Source organism: Aspergillus japonicus (genome assembly GCF_003184785.1).
Source record: "Aspergillus japonicus CBS 114.51 unplaced genomic scaffold BO86scaffold_13, whole genome shotgun sequence".
Taxonomy (NCBI): Eukaryota; Fungi; Ascomycota; class Eurotiomycetes; order Eurotiales; family Aspergillaceae; genus Aspergillus; species Aspergillus japonicus.
In genome coordinates this window covers 70,485-81,079 of record NW_020291650.1, presented here as the reverse complement: position 1 = coordinate 81,079, position 10,595 = coordinate 70,485, and the positions used below count along the sequence as shown (strand labels likewise).

At 53.0% G+C, this 10,595-nt stretch overlaps 4 protein-coding genes across 4 annotated transcripts in view; 1 reads left to right on the top strand and 3 right to left on the bottom strand.

Annotated features, from left to right (window-relative positions):
- The window catches only part of BO86DRAFT_335139 (putative AMP-binding domain protein), a 2,787-nt gene extending 590 nt beyond the window's left edge, over window positions 1–2,197 (bottom strand). Inside the window, exons 1-4 of the mRNA XM_025668873.1 lie at window positions 1,646–2,197; window positions 1,309–1,504; window positions 743–1,189; window positions 44–673 (exon numbers count right to left, since the gene is read on the bottom strand). Of these exons, the coding sequence (XP_025529379.1) occupies window positions 44–673; window positions 743–1,189; window positions 1,309–1,504; window positions 1,646–1,819 (1,447 nt within the window). The 5' untranslated portion in view covers window positions 1,820–2,197. The remainder of the gene's footprint in view (window positions 1–43; window positions 674–742; window positions 1,190–1,308; window positions 1,505–1,645) is intronic.
- Window positions 2,198–3,681: 1,484 nt separating this feature from the next.
- BO86DRAFT_397900 (60S ribosomal protein uL13) lies at window positions 3,682–5,004 on the bottom strand (the record flags this gene model as incomplete). Its single annotated transcript, XM_025673518.1, has 5 exons — window positions 3,682–3,820; window positions 3,900–4,158; window positions 4,227–4,280; window positions 4,545–4,680; window positions 4,984–5,004. 5 exons carry the CDS (start codon window positions 5,002–5,004, stop codon window positions 3,682–3,684), a joined length of 609 nt encoding a protein of 202 aa, XP_025529378.1.
- A 918-nt stretch (window positions 5,005–5,922) lies between these two features.
- BO86DRAFT_40092 (putative serine palmitoyltransferase 1) lies at window positions 5,923–8,136 on the bottom strand. Its single transcript, XM_025673739.1, has one exon. The coding sequence runs from the start codon at window positions 7,988–7,990 to the stop codon at window positions 6,131–6,133; it is 1,860 nt and encodes a 619-aa protein (XP_025529377.1). The 5' UTR covers window positions 7,991–8,136; the 3' UTR covers window positions 5,923–6,130.
- Window positions 8,137–8,647: 511 nt separating this feature from the next.
- On the top strand, window positions 8,648–9,906 carry BO86DRAFT_417540 (metallophosphatase domain-containing protein; the record flags this gene model as incomplete). Its single annotated transcript, XM_025675035.1, has 2 exons — window positions 8,648–8,843; window positions 8,981–9,906. The coding sequence occupies 2 exons, from the start codon at window positions 8,648–8,650 to the stop codon at window positions 9,904–9,906; spliced, it is 1,122 nt and encodes a 373-aa protein (XP_025529376.1).
- Window positions 9,907–10,595: the final 689 nt, after the last annotated feature.

The window sequence follows — 10,595 nt, the reverse complement described above, 5'->3', positions numbered from 1 at the left end:
AAAAAAAAAAAAAAAAAAAAAAAAAAAAAAGGGTCTATCTTACCGCTGATGATGATATCCTTAGCTCGATCCAGAATCTGGATGGCACCATCGGGATGCCAGACAGCCAGATCGCCGGAATGGAGCACGCCACCAAGGAACAGCTTTCGCGTCGCCTCAGGATCCTTGTAATAGCCGCGGGAACATATGTTCCCGGCAAACACAATCTCCCCGATCTCCTTACCGTCCCGGCGGACGTCTACAACCGTGCCCTCGGGAACATCCGTCTTGATCACCCTGGCCGGCAGACTGGTCAGGAATCCATGGCCCTGTCTCGCCATCTTCTCATACCTCTCGGTCGGGGTGAGGTTGTCCCACGCTGGCATATAGTACCCCTTGGTGATGGGACCGTACGTCTCCGTCATCCCGTAGGTATGCACAGGATGCAGGTTAAGATCGGTCATCTGCTCGAACAGATGGCCCGTGGGGGGACTAGCCGCCACCGTCACGCGCACCGGCTGCGGCAGCCGTTCAGCCTGCGGGGAGTTGCAAAGTAGAGTATTCACCGTCGGTGCCGCATTGAAATGCGTGATGCGTTCCTGCTTCAGCAGCCTCCAGATCTGCGGATAATCGATCTTGCGCAGACAGTAATGCGTACCCCGGACAGCCGTCACAGCCCATGGAAAGGTCCACCCTGTGCCACAGCATCAGTCCCTTTCCTCTCGTAGGTCCTTTGGCATGCTTGAGCAGAAGAAACACTCACCAACCGCATGGAACATCGGCAAAGTCCACAGATACTTGCACCGCCCCTCATGCACGTTCAGCCCAGACTCGACCAGATTCGCCAACGACGCCAGGTAGCAACCCCGATGGGTGAGCTCGACCCCCTTCGGCTTGGCCGTAGTTCCACTCGTATAAGCCAAGGCGAGGACATCCTCCTCCGCGGCCGCCTGAGCTTCCAGCCCCTCCCACCCTCGAGCCCCAGTCTCGGCATCGAACCTCAACCCCTCCAAGACCGCCTCATCAAACGGCCCGGACAACTGCCCTTCCGTCTCATCGGTATCGGTATCCACAATCACTGGTACATCAGGTTTCGTCGCTCGATAGCGCTGTAAGAGGGGTAGAAACTCCTGGTCCACAATGATCACCTCCACCTCTGAGTGTGTAAAGATATAGGCGATATCTTCTTCCTTGAGACGGTAATTCACCGCTACAGGAGTAAAGCCAAGTCAGCATCGATCCCTCTCGGAAGTATACGGCAAAGTCTCCCAATCCGCGAAGCCCAACAAACTACATATACCCTAGAAATGGACGGAAAAAAAAACATACCAACCTGCACCGCCCCAGCAGCAGCAATGCCAAAGATAGCCTCCAAGAAAGCCGGGGTATTGGGGCAGAGAATGCCCACGCGCGTGAACGCATGGCTCTTCAGGAAATAGGCCAGGCCGCGAGCGCGGTCGGTGAATTCGATATAGCTTCGTCGGAGGATTTGATTATTGGTTGTGATGTGGTAGATTGCTTCTGCCTGTTTCAAAGAGGGACGACTTAGATGATGAGGGCCAAGCTAAGTGTATTGATTGGAAGAAGGGTTATATTGGCCAGACAATTGAGGTCGGGGCGGGGCTCGGGGAGCGGGGACTAAAGCTCGAGACCAAACAGGACTTACATGTGGTTCAATGGCAGCAGCTCGAGGAAGAAAGTATGTTGGAGATAAGGTGTGGCAGTTGACTGGCCGATTCGTAGAGGTTGAGGTTGAGGTGGTGTCTGCGGTGGTGGTGGTATTGGTGGTGGGAAGGAAATGGGCGAGCAGGCCCGATAACCGGCCCTTGGCGGAGGACATAGCTTGTGATGTTCTTTGATGTTACTGTGACTGGCGAGGAACAAATCCGTGTATGGATGCTTCAATGTCCTCCCTGAAGAGGATCCAATTGGGTGGGCGCTGGTAAGGATGAGGAGTGAGAACGTGTGTGATTCAGAATGAGGAAACGAGAAACGAGGACGGAAGAGAAGGAGGGGGAGAGAAGAGAGCGATTCCGAGGAGCTCCAGAAGAGGAGACGAGAAGTCAAAGAGGAGTAAATGCGGGGATGATCATCGTTTGGGGCGTCGGGGCCGCGGCGGAGCCCAAAAAGCGGATCCTTCCCTTTCAATTTGGAACCTTCAAACAACCCCATTCTACGGGCTCACATTGCTCAATTCTTGATTCGTCCATAAATGAAGAAGGACTCGCCAATGGAGCTGACGACAATTACCTTCGAGGTTGCCGGCGACAAGAATCGATAAAGTTCAGCGAGTTACACTGACCACTGACTTGTACAGTACAGTACAGTACATGATACACACAGTCCATTTCCCCTCATGGAAGAATTGACCACTGGAAAACTCTTTGTTCCTTAGCGGCCTCCACCTTGGGCCCAATTCCTAATCAACACAATACATCCATTATTCTAATCCTACAACCAAGCAACCGCTCACTCAATCAATCGATCATTCACCTGTATTGAGATCCAGACTGAATACGAGTACCACTTGACCATAAAGGATTCACATTCATCATCGAACTAAACATAACATAATCAATCGGCGAGTCACAGGTTCACCATGTACAGTACAATACCATCCAGTCACATACACTATACTTCTTCAGACATCCATCATACCACCCCCAGGCACCAACCATGGACCTCACCGAGCGAGATCCCGCCCCAACCTACGGAAGAAGCACAATAGACTACCAAAGCACCAGCAGGAAATACCAACAGTCCAGAACCAAGCCGAGAATGTCTCCCACGCACCGCAGGGGCATACTCACTACCTAAGGTAGTGGCAGTGGCCGATGCTTCCAAACAGCAGCATCCAGAAACAGATCAAGGACAACAGATCGGACGAGCATAAACCGTGCCCACAATTCATCTTGACTGTGGATATGGATGGTAGATGACGATAATACTGTACATGAGTCAACCATGCAGCGACCATCACGCCAGGCGGCAAGTGCCTTGCTCCGATTGCATGAAGGCCATCCGGGCACATGCACTATTCTTCTCCCATCACATCATTACCCTGGGATGGCGGCTTTGACGGCTTTGACTACGATAACGACGATGAGCGATCTAGATCTGCTCAGGCAAGGTGTCTTGTCGCATGGGACTTTGTCACGCAAGGGGCTGAGACTGGTGATGACAATGGGGGATTGAACCCGGTTCGTGCGGCATTTATACGGAGCCATCGGATCAAGCATCCTGATCCGCGGCTTATAGCAAGCATGGCGTAATAGAACTTCGGACACTTTATCGCAAGAATACCAAGACGAAGCGGAATGTGATGTTTATCTTTTTTGAAAGGAGGTCGTCACAACAAATCATCTGAACAGTTCTGAAAAAAAGAAAAGATTCTTGGATTAAACCGCCACGGCGCGAGTCAACGGTCAGCTATTTGGAAACAACCTTTCTTTTCTTTTTCTGCATCCCAAACGGACTCCCGTAAAATTCTTTTTTGTTTATTAAGAGTTCGAATCTCGCCAGCCTCCCATGTGCGTCACAACGTAGGTAATTGTGGGGGGGTTTTCATGAAAAGGTTAGGGACAGGGTGAGAGAGAAAAAAAGGTCGATCGGTTCGCCGTCCATCTGTCGCTGAAACATAACCGTTCGCGATCCCATCCCATCCTATCACAGACACAGGCAACCAGCCGCGCAACCAGGTATCTAGTATCCGTACTGAGCAAGCTCGGTCTTGGTCTGCTCGCTGACAGCCGCCGACTTCTGGGCGTGGACGAGTTGACGGCGGGCAGCCTTCTTGCGCTCGTAATAGGCGCTGCTCTTGACCTTTCTCCGCTCCTCGAGTCTGTAGAACGAAAAGTTTAGCCATGATTCCCCAACCCAACAAGAGAAGCCACTGGAACGCAGCAGCAGAATGAACATACCTGGCAACGACGTCCTGGTACTTCCAGCCGACCTCGTGGCTCAGACGGCCGACGGTGCAGTACTTGCGACCGGGGCGGAGGCGGAGGACACGGAGGGCCTGAGGAACGACGACGCGCTTCTTCTTGTCGTAGGGGGGAGGAACACCCTCGAAGACCTTGAGGCGCTCCAGAGCGGCAGCACCACGGGCAGTCTTGTGGGGCATCATACCGCGGACGGCCTTGTAGAAGATGCGGGAGGGAGCGCGGAAGTGGAAGGGACCTGTGGTAATCAAACTCAGCACCAGTCGAGAGAATCGGGTTTGTCGGAAGGTCTCAGGGTAGACTCACCACCGCGGGTAGGGTTGAAACGAGTCATCTTGCGAAGGTAGGCGTGGTACTTGACTATATCACACACGATCCAGGTCAGTCGATGTTTCATTCCCCAAGCATAAAGCGCATCTCTTGTGTTCCTCCACACTGTCGCTTCGGTATATGTCGATTATCATCCCGATTTGTTCTTCCTCCCATGTCGCGACTCATCTCACATCCCCCCGCTACACCTCACGTAGCAGACACCAAGCACCAACAATATATCCCAGACGACAGCAGGCATGGCACACAAGAGAGCGGATTCGAATTCGGATCGGATAAGATGAGATAACGTACGCTTCGCGCGGAAGAACTCGCCGGAGATGTTAAGAGCCTCACATCTCACGACGACGATCTTCTGACCGTTGAGCAGCTGCTTGGCGACAGTGCTGGCAAGACGACCAAGAAGGTGTCCCTTGCCGTCAATGACGACCTGCAAAGAAAATCCAACACAAGTCAGCGATTCCTGTTTTTCTCAATTTCCCCGAGTGACTCTTCCGCATGGTAAATATCCCATCCCTCCGCTTGTTCTTCCCCGGAGACGGTCTCGCATTCCCCCTTTCCGCTCTTCCTCTTCTCTCATCTCATGCCCCCAAAATCTCCCAATCATCCTCCTCTTGCACTCGTCTCCGGAAAAAAAGGAAGTGTTGCAGATATAGATTTCCCATCGAAAAAAGAACTCCGGGATGTGCACAGGTATAGTGTCTGGGTGGAAGGGGCGGTGGTGGGTACGCACGACTGGATCGATGGAGGACATCCTGCTGTGTCGAAAGGAAAATATCCAGCGATAGGAAGAGCGCTGCTCTAGGATACTCCCTTGGGATGTATAAGTTGTCGGCGGTTGTTGTCGTTGTGGGCAGGTTCAACGCACACAACGATGTCGGATGGAGGGTTCGCTGGGGTTGTTCGCTAAGCGAGCGGCGCTACGGGCTTTCTGTGTGCGGGACCGTCCCCCGTCGAGGGCCACAGCCCTAACTCCGTCCGTGGCTGGAGGATCACGTGATCTTGCCATAGTAGACCGGCATCCAGCCCCCAAGTGACTACCAAGCTTGCCCTTATCTATGTCAGAATTGGTATGAGTGGCAATGTCGCATTGGTCTTTGGCAAACTGTTGGTTCAACAACAGTTCAGATGGTATGTGAAAGTAAATATGATCTCTGCCATTCTGCGCCTGTCTTCTGCACACCCCCAGGCTATACCTCATTGCATTAGTCTTGGGAGAACTTTACCTAGACAAGTGCCCACCCCGCAAACACTAGATGGTAGACCCAGTGTTCCCCCAGATACGCTGGTAATCAATCTACATACCGTCTACTGCCCATCGGTCCCTTCGTCACGGTCGCTTTCACTATTTGACTTGCTAGAAGTATCAGAAAGGATTCAGCTTTCAGCTAAGATTCTACTATCACCCCAAAACCCTTCAATCGCTTCACCTGACCGGTGCAATCCTCAGGCAGTCAGCGAATAGTACTAGCCACCGGCCTCCCGATGACGCCCATGTATGGACAAGTCCGCTCAGCCACCTCTAGAGCAGCAATCACAATTCATTAGGAAACCCAGCCCAAGCGAGAGTTGCTGGCCATCATAGCAGCTAGAAGTAAATATTGTATACATTAAGATTAATATGTTCTTTCAACCGGCGAGCCATGAGTCTCGCCGAAGATGCAGTCCGGCATCGGACGGGGATCGGAGTCCGTAGCGTAGCGCCAAAGTAATGGCACCAAAAACGAAGGGACAGATCGCAGGCAATGGCTGTATGTGTCTAAGCGTATATCGATGTAGCCAAAAAAGGAGGTCATGCGGCATTATACAAAAAGCACCAAGACGTGCTATCTTCCATCACATCACATCATACAGAACGAGATTTGTGCCGACTGCTATTCTTAGTAGAAAGGCAGCTTTGCGTCGCGCGTGCCCCTCGCAATGACTTCCTCGAGAGTCCAGCGCGGGGGCTCGATGGCCTTGTGGCCTCCATTGGGGTTCTCTTCAGAGGAGAGGGGCTCTTTCAGGCCCCCTGCGACCCCGGAAGAAAACTTGAGCTCGAGTGCATCCCCAATCTCGTCGCACACCTGCAGTATGCGGTCGAGGTCGTCCTTGGTGTGCGCAGCCGACACGCACAGGCGGGCACGGGAGAGCTCCAGGGGCGTAGCAGGGTAGGTCACAACGACAACGGAGATCTTCCGACGCAGCATTTCCCGGGAGAACGCAGGCATTTTGGCGGGGTTGTACAGCATCAAGGGGACAATGGGCGAATCATCGTGCCCGTAAACAATGAACCCAAGTCGCTTCAGTCCGAGGCGTAGATAACGTGAATTGAACGCTAGACGCTGCATGCGCTCCCGTCCTTCACCCGGGTGGAGGGGGTCTTCATCAGCGATAAGTCGCAGCGAGGAATAGATCTGCGCGAGAACAGGCAGGGACGGAGCTTCGCCAAAGACTTGACCAGCATTGAGGCAGCGCACTTTGTCAATGATCGCCTCATCGGCGGCGATATAACCCCCATTGGCTCCAAAAGACTTGGTAAAAGTGCCCATAAGGATCTCGACCTCTGCAGGGTCAACCCTAAAATAGTCACAGACCCCGCGTCCATGGCGCCCAACCGCGCCAATTGAGTGGGCCTCGTCAACAAACAAGTGGAACTTGTACTTCTTCTTCAGCTCAAGGATCCGAGGAAGGTTGCACATGGTGCCCTCCATCGAGAACAGACCCTCAACGGTGACCAGGATCTTCTTCCAAGGCCGGTGGGTGCGCGGCTGGCCTTGTGAGATCGCCTCCCTTAAGCGCTTCTCAAGGTCCGCCATGTTGTTATGCGCAAAGACCTGGATAGCTGCCCCCGAGAGACGGGCGCCGAACCGGATGGATGCATGGTTGAGCTCATCGGACAGAATCAAACAGCCCTTTTCCATGATGGCCGGGAAGATCGTAGCGTTGGTCACGAACCCCATAGAGAAAACCATGGCGGACTCCTTGCCCACGAACCGAGCGATCTGATCCTCGACCTCAACATGCAACTTGGTAATTCCTGCGTCAGGGGTGCCCGCAAGAGAGATACCTTCCCGCCGGAGAGTCTCCTCTGCGAAATCGGTGCAGGGCCCCTCTGATTGGGCAAATCCGAGGTAGTTGTAGGAGCTGAGATTCAGGGTGTCGGTTGTCGTGCCCGTGAAGCTGAAATGCAGGTTGTCTTCGGTGATCCGGTCGAGGAGGGTAACATGTCGGCCGGGGACGCCGGTGATCGGCCGCTCAAAGCAGTCGTTGATGCGCTGCTTCAATCGACGCGTGTAGAAGCTCTCGAAGTCACTGTATAGAGAGGCGTACCCATTCTGGGGCTTCAGATGCCGATAGGAATGGGACGAGAACCACTGAGCCCAGAAATCGTGAAAATGGCCGAGGAAGATGAGAACGAGAAAGCTGACGTAGGTCGTCAGGACAAAGAAGTACGGGGGTTCATCAATGACAGGATCGGGGATCTCTCCCCCAGGGTGCTCGCTGGTGTAAAGATGCGACGGATCGCCGAGGGGCCCGAACTCGGCGTGCTGTCTGGCTAGCTTGCGGATCGCCTCAGGATCTGGCACTTTTGGTTGTGCCGCACCTCTCATTGAGTCCGGAGAGCTGCCGCTGACAGCACGGAGAGAGGCGATGGCTGTAGAGCGAGCAATAGGGCTATCGGATGGCGCTCCAGAACCACCGTTGCTGGCTCCCAGGTCTTTATCGGAGCGCGGCTTGCTGCGCTTCCACCGAGGCATGTTGCAAGTGTGACTTGAGGAAAGCTATGCACCTCCTCAAGTCTCTAGACCGGAATAATCCCGTGGACCTGCAGCTTCAAATGACGAATAGTGAGGGAGGAATTGGAAGGAGAATGATGGTGGAGGTAGTATCGTGAGGTTGCTGAAAGTGAAGAAGTGCATCATCATGTAATCGGGGGGGGGGGGGGAGTTGCCTGGCCCCACTTCCGGCTGCTTCGGGAGATGACTTGACGATGCCCAGTGGTTGATTGGCCTTCAATCGGTGCAAACCTGGCTTTAAGCGGAGATTTGAGATGCAGACTGAGTGCCTCAGGTGTCCACCCCCAGTACCTCCCGCTGGGCCAGACCGCTTACATGTCGTCACTGGTCTAGATAACTCTCTACTTCAATATAGGTTGCTGGGTGATATTCTCTTCGTCACACAAGTCTGCTATGCGATCCCCCGCCGTGTTTCCCTTTATTCGAATTCCTCAATTGGAAATAGAAGAACCCCCGCCAGCTGTAAGTGAGCAGGCAACATGAACCGCTCGATACCAAGCCTTGTTGTTACACAGCAAGGTTACATGTGCTACCTGAGCCATGTCCTGGCCAAGCCCTGCCGATAATAGAAACAGACCCGCTGATCCTACGAATGTTTCATAGAGACCCATCACAAAGATGCGCCGAAAGACACGTTTCGTCTGTGTCTCTGACACGCATGCTTACACTCCCTCTGAGGCTGGTTTCAAGCTCCCAGCGGGAGACGTCTTGATCCATGCGGGTGATCTCACCAACCATGGTAGCATGGCTGAGCTTTGTAAAAGTATGGGCTGGATCTCTGCGGCTGATTTCGAGGTCAAAATTGTCATCTGTGGTCAGTACTTACATTACCTAGCCGAGCTTGCTCGAGAGCCGCCTGTGGCTTGTCCCAGACCACAGACCGCAGCTCGTAGGGATGTCGGAGAAGAGTTTCGATGCGCATGAGTGTGCTGAAGTATGAAAGCGCTCCAGGAAACCATGACATTACGCTAGATGCCGATTTCTATGCCCGCCACGGTTCGAAATTTCATGGTCAGTATCTCGAAAACCCTCGGAAATGCATAGAACTTGTCACCGAAGCATCCTCCCCTTCCATCGTATTTCTCAGGCACGAGTCAGCACTAGTCCGGCTGAGGCGGCCCAACGGCCCAAACACCGTCTTCAAAGTTTTTGGCTCTCCATATTCCCAATCGCCAGGAACCTGGGCTTATGGATACGATTCCTCGGAGGCTGCTGAGCTTTGGAGCAGGATTCCATTGGATACTGACATTGTGGTAACGCACACCCCTCCTCATTCACACTGCGACTGCCATGGAGCAGCGGCTGAATCAGTCGGATGCAAAGCCCTTCGCGAGGCCTTAAGCTACGTTCGACCGATGCTGGCCGTATGTGGCCATGTGCACGAGTCGCGCGGCTATGAGAGGGTGAAGTGGCCCCCATCATCCATACCGTCATTGTCGGTGTCAAGCACTCAAGATCGACCGAGCCAAATCACTCAAGGCTTTCTCCCTCCTTCGGGAAGTAGAAAGCAAAGCCTCGTGGACCTCACAGGAAAAAAGGCATCGAAGCTAGACAATGATGGTTTCTTCGCTGAGCAAGTGGTGGCAACGTCACTCGGAGCACTGTTCCAATCGACGCAGAATGTTATACTAGCCCCATTGCCTGACCCGTCGCTCGGCAGGACTCAGAATACTGAAGCCGACCGATCAGATTCGGAATCTGCCCTTTCATGCCTGAAGAGAGGAGAACATGACGATGAGAATGGGCTTCACTCGCACAGACACGAGACTTGCATCATCAATGCGGCAATCATGGCAACGAGCTGGCCTCATCGAGGAGGGAAAAGGTTCAATACGCCCATTGTGGTTGATCTAGAACTCCCGACCTGGAAGGGGTGATGAGCAGCAACTTGAAGCGCACGGGCTAGAGATGACGCCGAGCCATCCTAGAGCACACAAGCATTACCTCAGCATAGTACTGCATTTGTCTCTTGAGGTCCTGATACCATCTAGCTTCCAGCAAACAGCTTGAGCTTTGACCTCTAGTTTGACGTATCCCTGGCTGGTTTAGGTTGTATGCGTCAGTAGTTGCCTTGGAACAAAGAAACTTTTCAGCCTGGGCAGTTGAGTCTGCTCCTTTATCCTTTGGGTAGACGCCTCAACGTGATTGGAGGTCCGTGATAATCACTAGAGGAATATAGTGATTTACATCACGAGCTAGTGGCAGCAAGGCGGGGTTTGAGAAGAGTGATGCTTCATGGCTCCCTTGCTCGATGTGCTGGGTCGAATCGTCATTTGACGAACTCAAGCCGGAAATACAGTCACCTACTGAAAGTAGGGAGGGAGTACAATAAACCCCATGAGCGATAATCCGTCATGCCTGCTATTGTTAGTACTGGATCATTCAGGAGACCATGGATAATGCATTTGTTTGATCGCAAGACGCAGTCAGGTTTGAAAGATCACATGAAATGTTTCCTTGCCTGGGTGTCATCTAAATGCGTGTTTGTCCTATAGCAAAACACGATAAGGCTGGGGTCAGCTGGAATCCTGGTGGCCTTTGGGTGAACAGATAGTAAAGGGCCGTG